General features: G+C 38.9%; 1 protein-coding gene across 6 annotated transcripts in view; it reads right to left on the reverse strand.

The window, feature by feature from the left end:
- Positions 1-15898, reverse strand: part of SMOC1 (SPARC related modular calcium binding 1) — a 124516-nt gene that overhangs the window by 42468 nt on the left and 66150 nt on the right. For 4 of the 6 annotated variants that reach the window (XM_085224939.1, XM_085224937.1, XM_085224942.1 and 1 more), the window contains exon 6: positions 3066-3155. The exons of 1 other annotated variant lie outside the window; for it this stretch is intronic. In XM_085224939.1, coding sequence (XP_085081065.1) covers positions 3066-3155 — 90 coding nt within the window. The remainder of the gene's footprint in view (positions 1-3065; positions 3156-15898) is intronic. One more of the 6 variants, XM_085224940.1, reaches the window with a different exon arrangement.

The following is a 15898-nucleotide window of genomic DNA, read 5'->3' on the forward strand; positions in this document are numbered from 1 at the left end:
ATCCAAACTCCCAAATTTGTGATGAAAGTTAGCTCTGGCTCTGCACTACATCTATGTCTACAGATGAAAAAGAAGGGATAACTGAAGTTAAGGGATGACAAAAAATGGGTCAGGGTCTGTAGAAACACAATAGTGTATATCTTTAAGTGAGGCTAACAGCTGCAGGAAAAGGAATCACCAGTAAAGAGGAGAAAGGAAAAGTAAGTGAACCCTTTGGGATCTATCATAAAAGTGTATTTTCAATCCAGTTAACCTGAATAGTTTTTGGGCTACAAAGAAGAAATCTAGATTAATTACTCCTCTGAACAACAGATCTGTGGAAGGAGTAGATTCCTATATTGTGTGGAGAGGTGAAATTTTCAAAAAGATAAGGTACTCAAAGGGACTAATCTTTAGGAAATGAATATAACTTGCATGTTAAAACTAAATAGAGGTTGGATGTAAAGAAAATTGGGCCTAGGAGTACCAGAGGAAATAAAATTGTTGTGTGGGTTGATTTTTTTCTTAATTATTTTATTTATAACTAAAGCAAGGGCTACTAAAACACTTTTCTGTAGAGAAGCATCTTGTCCTAAGAGGATAATCACTACAAAATCATTGAGATCTGTACAGTAATGCAATTAAAAAAATTTCTAAAGAGATGTCTGTTTTATGATTGAAATCTTGGACAGAAGAGTTTAAGTCATCTGATCTGCACTGTTTGTGGCTCTGGCACTGCTCTCTTACACCCTTTGGAATAAGGGTATGGAGTGTGTGGGGGAACTTACTTTGTCAAAAATTTGAATAATCCTCTAACGTAGGCGAAAACATGAAAAAGGTAAGCCTTCATCTAAGAGATGTTGAGCTCCAGTAGGTAGTACAAGTTTCAGGAGCAGCTGAGCATATTTAATGCCTTTTGAAATAAGTCGTCCTCTAGTTGCTTGAGGTAGGCATTCAAAAACAGAACATGAAAAGAAATCCATATTTTTATTGTCCATTCAGCTTTAGTTAACAGGTCCACTCTGGCTGCCTGACATTGAATAAAGTTCAGAAACCCAAAAGATATTTCAACCCCAAATACACAGGAATTGAATGAGATTTGGACACTAACTCCTTTGAACATCTCCACAGAGTCCAGACCTGATAGGTGAATGTTCTAAGCATTTCTGTCATCTGACGCTTGCATCTGACACCAAGTACGTGTCCAAGTACACGTCATCTTCCTCAAGAAGAGCTACCTAAGATGCTGGGTGACAATTCTGGTGCAGCACTGTGATGTGGTTGCTCAGAGCAAAAAGGCTGTTCAGCAAATCACACTGAGATCTCCAGTTCACCTTCTGCTCAGGACAGGATCATCTCTGGGATCAGACCACACTGCTCACAGCTTTATCAAACTGACTTGGAAAGGAAGGGCAGATCACACTGTCTCTCTAGGAAATCTGCTCCACTGCTAAAAAAGTTTTTCCTTATATTCATTCTGAATATGTTTTTTTGGTTTTTGACTCTTATCTTCTCATCATGCATTACTGTGCAGAGCCTGCTTGTCTTTTAGATAACCTTCTTGTAGGTACTGGAAGGCTGCTACAAGGTCAGCCTTAAGCCTTCTATTCTGTAGTGTTCTTACACTCTTCCTGATTTAAGAAATCAATGCAAAAGTTTTGGATTGAAAATACTTTTCATAAAAGATAGGACAAAGTGTTTTTAGATTTTGCCTCTCACCATAAGGACCAGAAAAGGTCTGCACACCACAGTATTTCTCAATAATTTTGCCCAGTTCTATTTAAAATGACCAAAACGTAGAGCTGCTTCTAGAAGGATTTTCTGAACAGGCTGTTTTAACCAGTTTAGCTCACTCCTGCATTTTACAAGTGCATTCTCTCCTTTGAATACCTATGGGCGCTCCCTCATGGGAAAATTTAAAGGCCAAAAGCATGCTGTGATTGCAGACAGCAATTTAATAGAACATCAACTTGCTGCCAAAAGGAACTTTCCTTTGATATAAACAAGAGACAGTTAACTAGGCTTTAGTCTCCACTGTTTATTTGAGAATGCTTTTTCTTGCAAAGACCTTGTTTTGTTTCATAAAGCTCATAAGAAGATTCTTACATACATATGGTTTCTAGAAATGACAGGACTACAGTACCTTGCTATTAAATAAGCTTGTTGTAGCAAAAACACACACCCCATTCCTGCCTTCCATTTTCCCAAGAAGGCAGCAAATATCAGCAGCAAGAATTACTCTTGCTCAGAAGTTTCCAATTCTGCCTTTAATCCAGGTTAAAATCCAGTAAACAGGTCACATAATGGCCTAGACTTGAGCCTCAATTGCTAATAGGCCCATTAATTACCCAAGGACCAGTATCCCTGTTGGTAAACATTTGTCTGTATATTTAAAAGACTTGATGATACCCATTTTATCTTTGTTTCAAGGCTTCCAATGGACTGAAGTCTGATATTTTGAGACAATACAATTACAAAACTAGCCTATTTGAGAAAGAAGCTGCCTTGGTGGGCTATGAATTAAGAATACCCAGGACAATGACTTCATTTGCTCAGATAGTATTCACATCAATGAAAGTAATTACTAAAAAAAGAAACCTCTCAGCAATTTTCTTCCAAGTCAGCGTGCAAAAGCTGTGGTTTAGCACTGTCCTCCCTGTAGTTATGCTTTAATGCACAGCAGAGGTTACAAAACTCATAGCATTGAGAGGGTGAAGAGAGCAAGGGGAAAGGACAACCTAAAGGAAGTTCCCATTTCTGACTCAGTAGACATTTTTTAGCCATGATATCTTTTTCTCCAAGGTTATCCCAGGAATTTGTTCAACTGCTGTTATTGTTGGATTTCAGGGGGGAGAAGAGGATGTAAAAGGATTAGGGAAAATGCCTGAGCTCCCAAGAGCACTGTGAAATTTGGATAACTTATGAGATTCACTGGCTTTTCTGCTTTGCAGGATAAACAAATTGTTTGAGCCGTAAACCCTAGGGAAAAGAATAAGGGAAGTATCTTTTTTCACTGTTTTTTGTTTTGTTTTTGTTTGTTTTTGCTTTTTTTTTTTTTTTTTTCCTTAAAGAAAGGATGCTCTTACCTTCTCCATCAAAAATGGGCTGGGTTTCCATGGTAGGCGTTGGCTTCGACCCATCATCTGAATTGAGAGTTAAAAAGAAGCGAAAAGAAACTACCATTATTGAGGTAAATACTATCTACTCTCCAGTACTGTTGAATGTTTGGGATTTGTACATGGCCCGGCCAAGTCCAGAAGAGAGAGAAGACAGAAAGAACAAAACAAAATCAGAGTTTATGCTACCAGCAGTAACATTTTACATAGCAAGCATGCACAGACTACCCTTAGAAGCCTCCCTCCCCTCCCCTCCCTGGCCCTCCAACCACCAGTATGAATCACCTAGTAGTTCCATTTGCTGCACTGATCAGGCAATCACCGTTATGGTTTAAGTGGCTACATCTCAGGCAAGTCATTCCTTGTGACAGCAGAAGACTAGGGATTGCTGCCCTACTGCGTCTTTCTCATTATTCTATTTGTTCAAAAGAAAAACTGTTCTTCTGATACTTACCTGTGCAGAACCAGGCACCAGTTTTCATTGCAGAGCTGTTAGAAAGGGATGGTCAATAGCAAATCTTGTTTTCTTACAGTATCTGAATCAAGGTGTTCTCTAATTGCAATGCTGTGGCAGTGCCTTCTAAGTGAAAAACTGTGGAGAAATCTTCTGTGCAAGAATGCTCCATGTCTTCTGACTACAGGTCTTTCATAATTAAAATCTTCAACCAACATAGATTCCATAGGAAACGTAAATCACAAAATGTAGAGACAGACTACAGGAAAAAGTGTTCAGCTTACACTCATTTTGGCCCAATATGACTAACTATCCATCACATCGACAGAAACAGCTTGAATTCACATTGGATGCTCATAGGGATCTGAATTTCAAGACCCAGTATGGATCATTATTACACAGCACTTGAACAATGGAGAGCACTAAGTGAACATTCCCACAATCAAACGTTTTGGCTAAGCAGGCACAAACTGTATAGGAAAGCGTTTTGTCACACTGCAAGATCAAAATGTAGAATATTGTTCGGATATAAACTAAGAAAAATGTAATCAGTCTAGAACTGCTTTTGGTGGAGATTTTTGATGTTTATTTTTCTTTCTTTCAGAAAACAGTGGCTTTAAAAAAAAAAAAACAACACAATTTGTAACAACCATTTTCTCATGTATTATGGGCAAAGATGACACTAGGCATCAGGAAAGTAGGCAACAACCTACAATGGAGAACTGTCAAGTACAGCAAAAATCATTTGGAGAAAGGAGACCATGCCAGAGAAGACAAGTTACCACCACCTTTAAGGTTGTATCAGATGCACAGGACAGAAGTCATCCGAAGGAAAGGCATACAGGACAACTCCTCCTATGGTAGCAACAACTGCCCTCTGGCTTCCCTTTATTGGTTGTGATTACACTAAAGAATCAAAAGACCATAGAAGGGAAGGGAATGGGCAGAGATGGAAAATGGGAAGGCCTGTAGGTCATTTTTCAATCAAAATCTGCATTTGCAGTTTTATAAAAGGAGTAAAAGATTGAAAACATCTTCCTCACAGCATTAACTTTATGTATTTCTACATAAAGCCATCTAATTCATAGAAAGAAAAAGTGTGCTAGTAATTCCATTTCAGCCTTAGAGATCTACTGAAGAAATGAACAAAAGAAAACCTTTAAGAAAACCTTTAAGTAATTTTTCCTCTCATTTTTTTTTTTCTCTATGCTTGCAGTTAAGCATTAAAACAATTTGGAAGAGAAAATACTTACCATTTTTCAGTTAACTCCTGTTTTGAGCCTTCCTGTTATTGGGTATTACCAGTAACATAGACAAGCAGTAATTTTGATTCACAGTTTAAGCAAGTGATCTCTTGGAATAATTCCCTGATTTTTCATTACGTTACAAAAAAGAACATCTTGCCTTTTAAAGGAATCTTTGGATAAAAGTAAATAGTTGATCTTCACTTCTTTTTTTTTGCCAGAATAAGCTGCTCGGCTCACACAAGATACCTCAGAAGCCACAGTGATTGCTTTTTATGTATTTAGGATAACACTTAATGCTGTAATGAAGAAGTAAACAATACGTTATCATGGAATCACAGAATGGCTTGGGTTGAAAGAGACCTTAATGATCATCCAGCTTGCCCAGGGCCCATTCAACCTGGCCTTGAATGCCTTCAGGGATGGGCATGCACAGCTTCCCTGGGCAGTAGTGCCAGAGCCTCACTGCCCTCTGAGTAAATAATTTCCTCATAATATCTGATCTAAATCTACCCTCTTTTAGTTTAAAGTCATTATCCCTTGTCCCATCACACAATAGGCTTTACCTACTCAACCCAAAACTACAAAAGATACTCATAAAGCAACTGCAAAGGTAAGAAATTCATAAGTTATGTAAAATAAGAAGAAACCTGGCATAAAGAACTTATGCCAGTATGATAATAAGTTAATTCCTATTGTTTGCATGAATGCTTCTGCAGCAAATAATTACAGAACTGCTCCTCAGACTTAATGCAGCAACCCAGGAGCCAACAATGGAGAAAAATTAGATGTGGATCTGAGCCACAGCACTTTTTATCCAAACCCTTATGTGAACTTTGGCAGAACTCAGGATGCTTCAGGTTCAGGGGATTTCTTTATGGCTCATCTTTCTGTCTTTACCTGTGTGTGTGTGAAATTGGGAAACTCACTTAGAGAATAAGAATTTTGCATCTTTTTTTTTTTTTTTTTTTAAACAAAGGCATCCATTAAGCTATTAAAGGGTATTAAGCACTGACAGAACAAATGCAGAAAACAGACAAAAATACCAAACTAACCTTTGAGCATTGTTTTTGTTTGTTTGTTTGTTTGTTTTTAATGTTCATCTCATCTCACTACACTTCAGGAAAAACATGATCATTTTCTCACTCAGCTACCATGGCAAAATTGTCACTAAAACTATTATTGAAACAGCACCCAGAACACTGTTAAGCATTTTGCAAATAGAGGGAAGCAAAATTATTCCCTTGTTCAAGTTCTTTCATCACACACACAAGAAAGAAGTGCAATAGACAACAGCACTGTAATTACATCCATCATATTTCAAAAACAAAAGCTGGGGATATTTCTGATTTTTTTTTCTCCAAAGGTCATGGAATAGTCACATTAAAAACAAACAAACAAACAAAAAACCAACAGATGCACTTTATTAAAAATATCCTGCTCAATTTTCAGCTGGCAGCTTCTTAACTCTGAGACTACCAGGCCTATTTGTTAAACTGGGCAACTCTCAGTAAGTCTCTGTTGAAAACTGGTTTATGACAAAAATTTTCGCTGCCATTCCCTTTGGGCAGAAGAACAACCCTAACACTTGTCCACTCTCATTTGATTACTCCTCTCTCTTAATACACCATTCATAATTCTAAACATCTGTTCCACTGGCCTATTTGCTCCTGGTAGACACAAAACAAGTTCTATTTTGCATATCTAAAAACTTTGAACAAATAGCTTGTACTACTCAGACAAGCATTTCAAAAAGGAATAGAAAAGCCAATTTATTTTGGAGACCTGGAGTCTCTTGTGATATTACGTGAGATATACAGCACATGGTTACTTTGGAGCCAAAGGTCAGGAAGTATGTTCATCAGGTATGATTTATTCCTTTCTTCAGAAAACACTCAAATTCCACACTTCTAATAAAATGATGTGGAACTACAATAGTTGCCCATGCAGAGCTTGTCAAAAATAGGGAGATCAATGAGGTCAAGTGAGTGCTTCCTAATCTCCCTAGATGGCAATGCTTCCAGATAAGGAACAGGGTACTACAGAATCAAAGATAAAATCAGATACAGAGTATTTTTTATTACTTTTTTTAAATAAAATTACATGTATAATGTTCTCAGAGCCCTGATGAAGAGTATCCTTTTCTTCCACATTTTACAACCCAGTACAAAGATCCACTTTTGTTTTCCAGGACAACCACTGACTACAGACAGCATTATTCAACAGAACATCTCTTATGGGACAGGGTATGAAAGCCACAGAACTCCTTTTCCAGCAAGCCTCAATTTTCCTGTGGTCAATCTGCAAAAGTTGAACTGAAAATTTTTCTGACTCAATTGGTACCAAACTAAAAATGGTATTTCTACCTTATCTCTGTCAAGAGCGAAATAGACAGGTCCAATATCCTCTTCCAAGTCACTTCCACATTAAGACGCCATGGCCATGAGGCAGAAGACCACTTGCACTACCATAAGACAAAAGCTCACGAGCTTACAACCAGCTTACTTTGTGTTAACAATAACTCAAACCAGTGACAACTACCTGCATGTCCAGATACACTGCTAGCGGTGGGCAGGAACTCCTAATGGTGTCACTAAGAAGAAAATTCTTCTCTCTTTTACCCTTGTTCTTGTTGAATACCTAGCAAGCATCCATATCTGGAATTACTGCATGCTGAGGCTGAGGGATTCAGTTCAAGTACAAGATGACTATTAAAGTGATCTTTACACTCTGAACTATGGACACTAAGAACATGAGCAACTTAAGTCATGTCAGGAGAAAAGTAAACTCTCTGACACAGGAAGGGCATAAACTACTATGGAAAAATGTGAAGTAACTACCCGCTGCTCCAGTTCACTGCTTTTGCCAGAAGCATCACCTAACAGAAGCTGGACAAAGGGGAAAGGATAATTGAATAATTCTATATCACATCCCCTACCCAGGAAAATACTCATTGTAAAAGTTATCTGTATACTTGCATCATCATGCTAATGGATTAAAATCTATTCTCTTTCTAAGCAATCTCACATCTTTAGTAGATCAGCTCTTTTACCCTCACTGGCATCCATGAGACGCTCTGCTCACTTGACTCATTTTAAAGAGTGCTAGAGTGTTTATAGCGTCAATTGGCCCCTCGTACAAAATCTAGCCTTTTCATAGGTCTACAGATTGAACAGCAAAGGTAGTAAGAGTATGACAACTTTAAATGCTCTGTGCTAGGAGGGGGCAGCGTGTTTTCAGTCTTCGGTGATCTCTCCACAGATCACCACCCATTTTGATATGCCATTGCAGGACATAGCTGAGGCCAAATAGGCAACTTAGAGCACAACAGAAACTGTGTTTAGAGTGCACGGGAGTTCTGTACAAAAATACATGTCCCTTCCAGTATTATACTTGTAGAGCAAGTTGTTGCCTTAATGATAGTCCTCTCCTCCACCAAGTGAAGCAGTTTCAGCAATTTGTAACTAATCTAATAGCCAACACAACTTTTATGCACAGACAGATTTTGCCAATATAAATGCATAAAATTAACACTCATGCCAAAAAATGTGAAATTCTTACGATCCAGTCAAATCAAGATAATTTCTTGCCAAGTAGCTGAAATAGAAATGCAGCAGTGCAGAGAGACCTCCCTGACAAGTTTTCACACCCTTTCCACTTCTATGCAAGGAGATGCCACAGCTGTTAGGAAAAAAAAAAACAACTTTCAAAACCAGATTAGTGAAAGTGAGTTCTCACTCTTCATTGTCTTCATTTTAAGAAGGGAGCAACAGTGTGTTCGGTTCAAGTAACAACCCACAGATGCTTGGAGACAGAATGTGGAAAAGTTTTGTTTGTTTGTTTTTAAAGGTGAAAATATACCCAACAGAAAGGCCTTAGGGAGCTCTAACTACACAGGCTGATTAGCACAGCCACTGCAGTGATTTTTCCCTCCCTGTATCAACAATTATGTTCGCTGTACCAATGCAGGCTGTTCCTGCACTAGCGCACTGCAGGCAGCACCCAGCCAGGACTAGGAGCCTTCCAGGGCGCCTTCTGGAAGCCATTAGTTCCCCCCCACACCCCTCCTCACATCTCCCTTGCAGGTGCGCCAACATGAAAAAAGCCACTCAGGCCCCAAGGACTTTGTGGTCCAATGCATTTGTGGTCGGTGCGTTTGTATGGCAGTACCATTCTTTGCACTGCCTGTCCCACGCACAGACAGCTGGAAGCAACTCTGACCCCCATGACACAATTCAAAGCCTCCTCTGTTTGGCTTTTTGATTCCTGATTGACACATTCACTGCCGGGCGAGATAAATGCTGCTGAGAGGACAATGTTCATCTGCTCCGACTATTCTTGTGAAGGACTTTTTTAGAATAATAAACAAAAAACATCGGTGCACTTAAGTGTCTGAATAGAGCTGGAGATAGACAGAGAGCAACTGGAGTGCTTTACAGAGGCTGGCAAGTCGATTGAAGAGTTAATTGTCTGGGTGTACAATGAGTTTATTCTGACTGCAAACAAAGAGCTCTCTCTTCCTGCTCCTGGTCCTTCAAAAGAAAACGTGTCAAAAAGGCCTGGAGCAGCACTCTGTGTGATCAGTGCTGCTCTGCTCTCTGGGATTCCGTGCCTTTAAAACTGTAGAATCCTGAGATTCAGATAGTATCTCCGTAAAATCTCGTGTTCTTATTTACTGCCTGACTTCTCAAGCTATTCCTATAGTAATTAGCCAAAATAAACCTGCCCTCTTCTTATTCTTTACAGCTTTTAGCAATCAGCTCCCTTTGAAAAATAAAGGCACAGTGAAAAACTACCTTTCAGACACAATGCTGGGGACACCTTCCCCAGGATGAGATCCAGTTTTAGATTATTTGAATTGCTTCATTTAATAGGACTCCATTTTTAACAAAGCAAGTTGCTCTAAGTGTCTCATACTTGGGAAGATACAGAACCCCAATCCACATCTGGGCCTGCATTTCAGAGCTTGCACTATAATAGGTCAAACCAACACAATGTCCAAACACACCCCCTGCCTCTGGGAAAGTTCAGATCCAGATTCAGATTTGAACTTTGCAGGTTGAACCAAGCCCTGTGGTAATTATCACTTAAATACCTGACTCATATAGGTTATGCAAACCCTTCTGGTGAGGAAAAAAAAAATCTTTCTAATTCTGCTGTACAGAGAACAATTCAGAAATGAAAACTAAGCCATTATACTTTTATTATTTTGATGACAGAGCTTTTACAGATTTTAGTGCCAATGTGGAGAAAGACGTAAATGTTGTTCTAGGAAAAAGCAGCATCCATAAAAGCTCAGATAATTAAGCTTTTTGGTGATGTTAAGTTTGCTTAAGTACTTGTGGAAAGTTGTCTTTTAACCAGTTACAGAAATGTAGCATTTCAAAACATGTTTTTCCCCAGGTATATGGGCATGCTACCAAGGAAAAGACAAAGCGAGAACTTGAAAATAATTACAGCTAGTATTCAGAGTACTTATCTAATTCAAACTAGAGTCTCACACCTTGCTCTCCCCTTTACCAAGCAAAGGTTCCAACTATAATGCTATTAACCTGGCAGTAAAGCAAGGAGCTTCAAGTTTGTGCGATCTGCATTTTATTCTAACTTGTCAGTAATAAATGAACTTTGAAGCCAGAGAAATAAGATTTCTTGTTTTCTCAAACTCTGCACCTAACTTACTTTTAGAACAATTTTACTTTTAGCAGACAAATTTAGAACATAAAATAGTTCATCATGCAAGCTGTGAGTCCATCCACATCAGTCACCTGAGCATAGTTAAAGAACGCTAATTTTATTACCTGTTGAAGAATGGGACATGAAGCCCCAGCTCAGTTTCCAGACTCTGCTTCTGTCATCTGGGAAGTTTTCAGACAAACTGCCTGTTGTAGCAGGCTGAGATTTCGCAGCTTCTAGCAACATTCTTAACAGATAAAGGTAAGAGAACCTGCAACCACCACTGAGCATGGCTGGTTTTCTTACATAGCAGCATTAATTTCAGTGGTGTTAGCTCAAGTACAACATTTAGGAAAGCTATCACATAACCTTCAAATCAAAGGAAAGCTATCACATAACCTTCAAATCAAAAGAAGTCATGAAGGCTACAGAAAGAGGCTCCCTATGAAGCAAAGAATAGATTTCATTCTGCTATGCACTCATCTGTACTTAGAAAGTCTAAAGTCATCTCCCTACTGATACCCATAAGAAAAAATGGAGGAAGAGCTAAAACACTCAAGGGGACTAGATAGTTTATGGAACCGGTCATTATGCACAGCATTAAAAAATGTCTATTACCAAAAATTACCAAAAAGAGTCGTGACCTTTTTCCTAATGGACAATGACAGCTTGCAGTGAGAACCAACTGATGGCCTTCACTGATCAGATGGCATAAAAAAGCTTTTCTGTGGCAAGTGCAGTACACGGCCATAAATCCAGCACTTCCCTTCCTCCTCTCCCACTTCCCCAGTGGAATATTTTTTCCTGGAGAAAAAGATCAATGTAACGAAGAGGAGAGAAAGAAAAGGACTAACTTCAGGGAGATAAATGATTGAAAGTAAAGAGAACTGTTATAATAAACAGTGAATAAAGGAGAACTAGTCCTTGCATCAATGTAACAAATGTTTAACCCAAGCGCACATCAATGTAGGTTATGACAAAATTATTTGGGAAAGCTCATGTCAATCTGCAGAGGGGATGTTAGGCATTCTTGTCCCAAAAAGGAGTACTGTCCGTAGTAACAAAGGAAGAAAAGGAATTAAGTCAGAAAGAGGCAGCATGGTACATGTCCGGTCCAGGCAGCCCTGGAACAAAACTTCTCAAGGACAGTGGAGACAGAACACAGAAACAGAGAAGAGTGGTATTATAAGGGTTGGGCAAATGACAATCCCCCTTCAGCAAGAGTCGGAGCGTGCACTTTATGCTATGAATGTGCTTTTCTTCCCAGAGCAGAAACACCTCCACAGTGTCAGCATTACCTGAGTGGCAAAAACAAGGAATCAACAACAGACAGCTTCCTCTAAATACATGAACAAATGAGACTGAAGAAGTGGAACAACAAGAGAGTCTTTTTCATAGCTTCCCATTTGGTGGAAGCATACATTTTCATCTCACTCTCTAAGTACCAGTAGTACGATAGATGCTGCAGGATTTTAAACCCAGTTTCTCATGTTTGAATCATTTTCCATTTGGATCCTTCTGCCCTGAGAACATTTGAAATAAAACAGGGAATATAAAATTTCTGCACAATTATTTCACTCCAGAATACCACGTCTCATAACAAGATTTTAGCACTTGACACTGCCCCAAACTTGGACAGAAGTATGCGGAAAGCTCTACAGCAGTGTTACCAGCTGTCTGAGCACAGTTAGACAAAAGCAGCAACAACCATATGACTTTTGTTTAGTCTCTGATTTAATTCCACCTAAAATATATAAGACGTCTGCTTTGAGGACCCTCAGCTTTGATGCAAAGTAGCCTCTATTCACCACCACATCCTTCTCCCTCCCCAAACCTATCCCCTTGGCTACCTCTCTCAAAAGGCTGCTGAGAGTCCATAACCAACTCCCTCCTTATTGCTTCCAGACCATGTAAGAGGGCAGGTAGTTGCAGCTGTGGAAAAGGGAGCAAGTGTCTAAAAAGCAGGCAAGGATATTGCGATTTTGATCTTTGATTGCTTCACTCAAAGAGGAAAGACATAACGATTGTTGTGAAAGCTTCTTATGAGTAATTATCGGATTCCTCACTTTGGGAATGTTTTAGTAGCTACCTGAAATATACGTTGGCCTGGGGCAAGGGGCACGAAGAGTGTGATTAGAATCTCAGTCTCTCTTTGCTCTTTCCACAACATCACACACACACTCCCTTTTCTCCTCTCCTTCCAGCGCTAGTCTCTTCAAGACAAAGGCTCCATAAATTCCCCTACATCTTCAAGGAATATAGCCTGCAAGCGGGGGATGGAGACGGCAGCAAATTTCCCAGATCAATGGCCATTTGAAATTCAGACATATGGCTGAAGCCCTACAGCTGCATGTGTTAATTACCACACGTGTCCCCTGTAAAGCAGTCTGTTAAACACAAAAAGAAAACAGAAGAAAAAAAAGCCATTCCAAGGGATTAAGCAAATAGTCTAAATTTTTGACCCTGCTCCCCCAGACACATGGCCATGTATAAGAACACAAGCTCCCTTCCTTTCTCCCGACACCTGCATGCTGAGGAAGCACAAGACCCCTTGCCTCTCTAGCCTTGTGCACTGAACCTATCACAAAGTGTACGTTCACCCTTCCCGCTCCCCCCTCTCCCTCCCTCCTGAGTCTCTTCTCTCGCCAGCCCCTCTCCCTTTCTCCTTTAGAGGACTAATTCCTGGCTGACAACCAGACTAGTCTTGGGCTTACAATACGCCTTTTCATTTCCTCACTGCAAAGAGAATGGATACCTCACTGCTACGTGTGTACCGCATACGCACATATGAGGGAAAGCAAGAAAAAAACTTGTATTTTTCACCATTTCTTCTTACAGTTTTGTTTTCATCTAAGATGATTTAAAAAACTCTACTCTCTGAATACAGTGCCCCAGCTAGTTCATCCCAAAATGTGCATTTAGTCTGAAGGAGCTTTTATATTTGATTATGAAAATGAAAGAATTGTTCTTCTATATGAGAGAAAGGATGGGGAAGAATGCAGGGAGGCAGATGAGCAGAGTAATTGAACTGTGCGAAAAGGCTTCCAAAGAATCTAACAAGCTTGAGAAGGAAATCAGAATTTATGGAAAAATTGATGGTTCAACAAAAATGAAACAGGGCACAAGTGGCACCTTATCCTCAAACTTAAAATATTCGTATTTTAAGAGAAGGAAGATCATTCCACAAAGTAACAAGCACAAGACTGAGCTTAAGAACCATCATCAAATAAAGGTGTTTTTGTGAGTAGCCGAACAGTCACGATGAAATCTGTCAGGTCCATATACTTGAGAATTGTCTTGCTGCAACACCTAAAGTTCTTATCAGAGTCTGAGCACACTAACATTTAATAAAAGACATAGATGCAGCCCAAAGAAATTCAGTCTGCTAGTAAAAATCCTCCCATCCCTTCCTTTCATCAAAGCATTTTTCAATATATCTTCCTTGCTGTCAGTGTAAAACAAAATCCCAGATAAGTACATGAAGGGAAACTATTATTCCAGCTATGTTTTTTATTCCCAGGGGTACCATCTCAGGAACTTGAACAAAGACCATGGTTGCCTGTCCAGCCTCCCCATCCCTTACTTACAAGCATATGTGCTCTGCCTCTATTCAAGATTCCCTGTAACAATTTTGTAGCTTATCTCCCATATAGAGAAACGTTCATAGAGCTTATTGGATAAAGGATCTGAAAGGAAAACACTTCTAGTCAGCTCAATTGAACCACTGTACCCAAGACCTGAAATACATTTCCAGTTCCTGCTGCATTACTCTGATTTAAGGAAAAAAGGTAATACTTAAACGTTTAGATGTCTAAATTCTTCCACGGGATACAAATACTCAAACAAAGTAGGATCACATTAGGCTAGTACAAGAATAAAGCTTCTAGCTTCATTTATCTACACAATCCATCAATTTCTTCAGTTTATCCTCAGGTTTGTTTTTTTTTTTTAAGAACCAATAACTGCAGAAGACAGGAAGTCTAGCACTATTAATTTCAAAGTTACAATGATGCTGTTTTAAAGGATCTCGAGAAATATATGGCATAACAACTATGACATTTTGGCATGTTGATCCAGACACTCAAAGAGCTTATGAAGGATTTATTTTTTTTAACAACTCCTTAAAAAAGGAAAAGGTGTTGAGACCACATAGCTACAAAGTATTTAAACAACAAAAACAGCCCACAGTTCCTAGAACTACTCCTTTTCTCTGCAAGCTGTAATTGGTCAAACACCAGGAATCTCTGTATAGCACATAAACAGTTAATAATACCTTAACAGATGTTGCTTAATCAATTGTTAGCCTGCTTATTAGATCTACTCACCAGGCTGCTCAATACCATGACTTAATCATTTAAAAACCTTTACAGCTGTCCTTAAGACATTACAGACCTGAGTAGTCTGTAGATTGCTATAATAACACTTGTAAAGTACAATTTTATTAAGTCATATTATATAGACTAACCTACAGATTAGAACTGTTGCTTTATAGATGAAAGCAGAATTCTTGCATTATATCAAACAAAATATATGTTTTAAAAAAATTTGCCTTCTGCCAATGAAACTTTCTACGGACTCAAATTTGATACATATGTTCAGAGGCCTCAGAAAATGTCATGATAAAAAACAATTTCAGAGACATCAGTAATGTGGGCACCCAAATGGTTTGTTTTTAAATTCTACTGTTTATGTAACAATTTTGAAGGTGAATTTATCTTCTAGTTCTTAATATTTCAAAAATCTGTTTCATTTATGAGATAAATCTAGGTACTGCTTAAAACATTGGTCCATTCTGGAAAATTGATCCACTGTGGGTGGTGGTGTGAAATTCCATGCTTCTTTCCTCAAAAAATGGATCAGGATTCTCTGGTACAAGCTGGATTCTATCTTACAAAATCAGTACTATTGGCAAATTGCAATACCTGCTATACCTGTGAAATCCACTTGCTTATTACAGCTACATGTAATTGGCATTTAATATGCAAATGTGCATATTGTGTACAGTACAGGGACAGTGATAAGTACTAAACTGAATTCTTAATACTGCAAACAGACAAACCTACCAATTAAAAGCAATGATACTTACAGAACTATATTTTATAATGAAGAAGAAAATTTCAATTCTCACCCTAAGTTTGCTTGGAAATACAAACACAAGCTAATCACCGCCTTATGTGATACAGACTCCATCCACAGAATTGTTAATCTGTGGTTCACCAAGGCCTTCGCAGGCCTTTTGCAGCATTATTGTTGCATTTATTTCTCCTGGTTCTTCCTCAGCCACCAGAGTTCTCACCCAGGTTCCTGAAAAGCAGCACACATTCCTGTTTCTTCCTGCCCCCTGTTCAGTTTTAACAAGGTAGACCGAGAAGCTACTTCTATGCCTACAGGTCAGCAGCTATAACTGCATGGTGGGACAAATCAAGCTTTTG

Source organism: Meleagris gallopavo, chromosome 5 (assembly GCF_905368555.1).
Source record: "Meleagris gallopavo chromosome 5, MGAL_WU_HG_1.1, whole genome shotgun sequence".
NCBI lineage: Eukaryota > Metazoa > Chordata > Aves > Galliformes > Phasianidae > Meleagris > Meleagris gallopavo.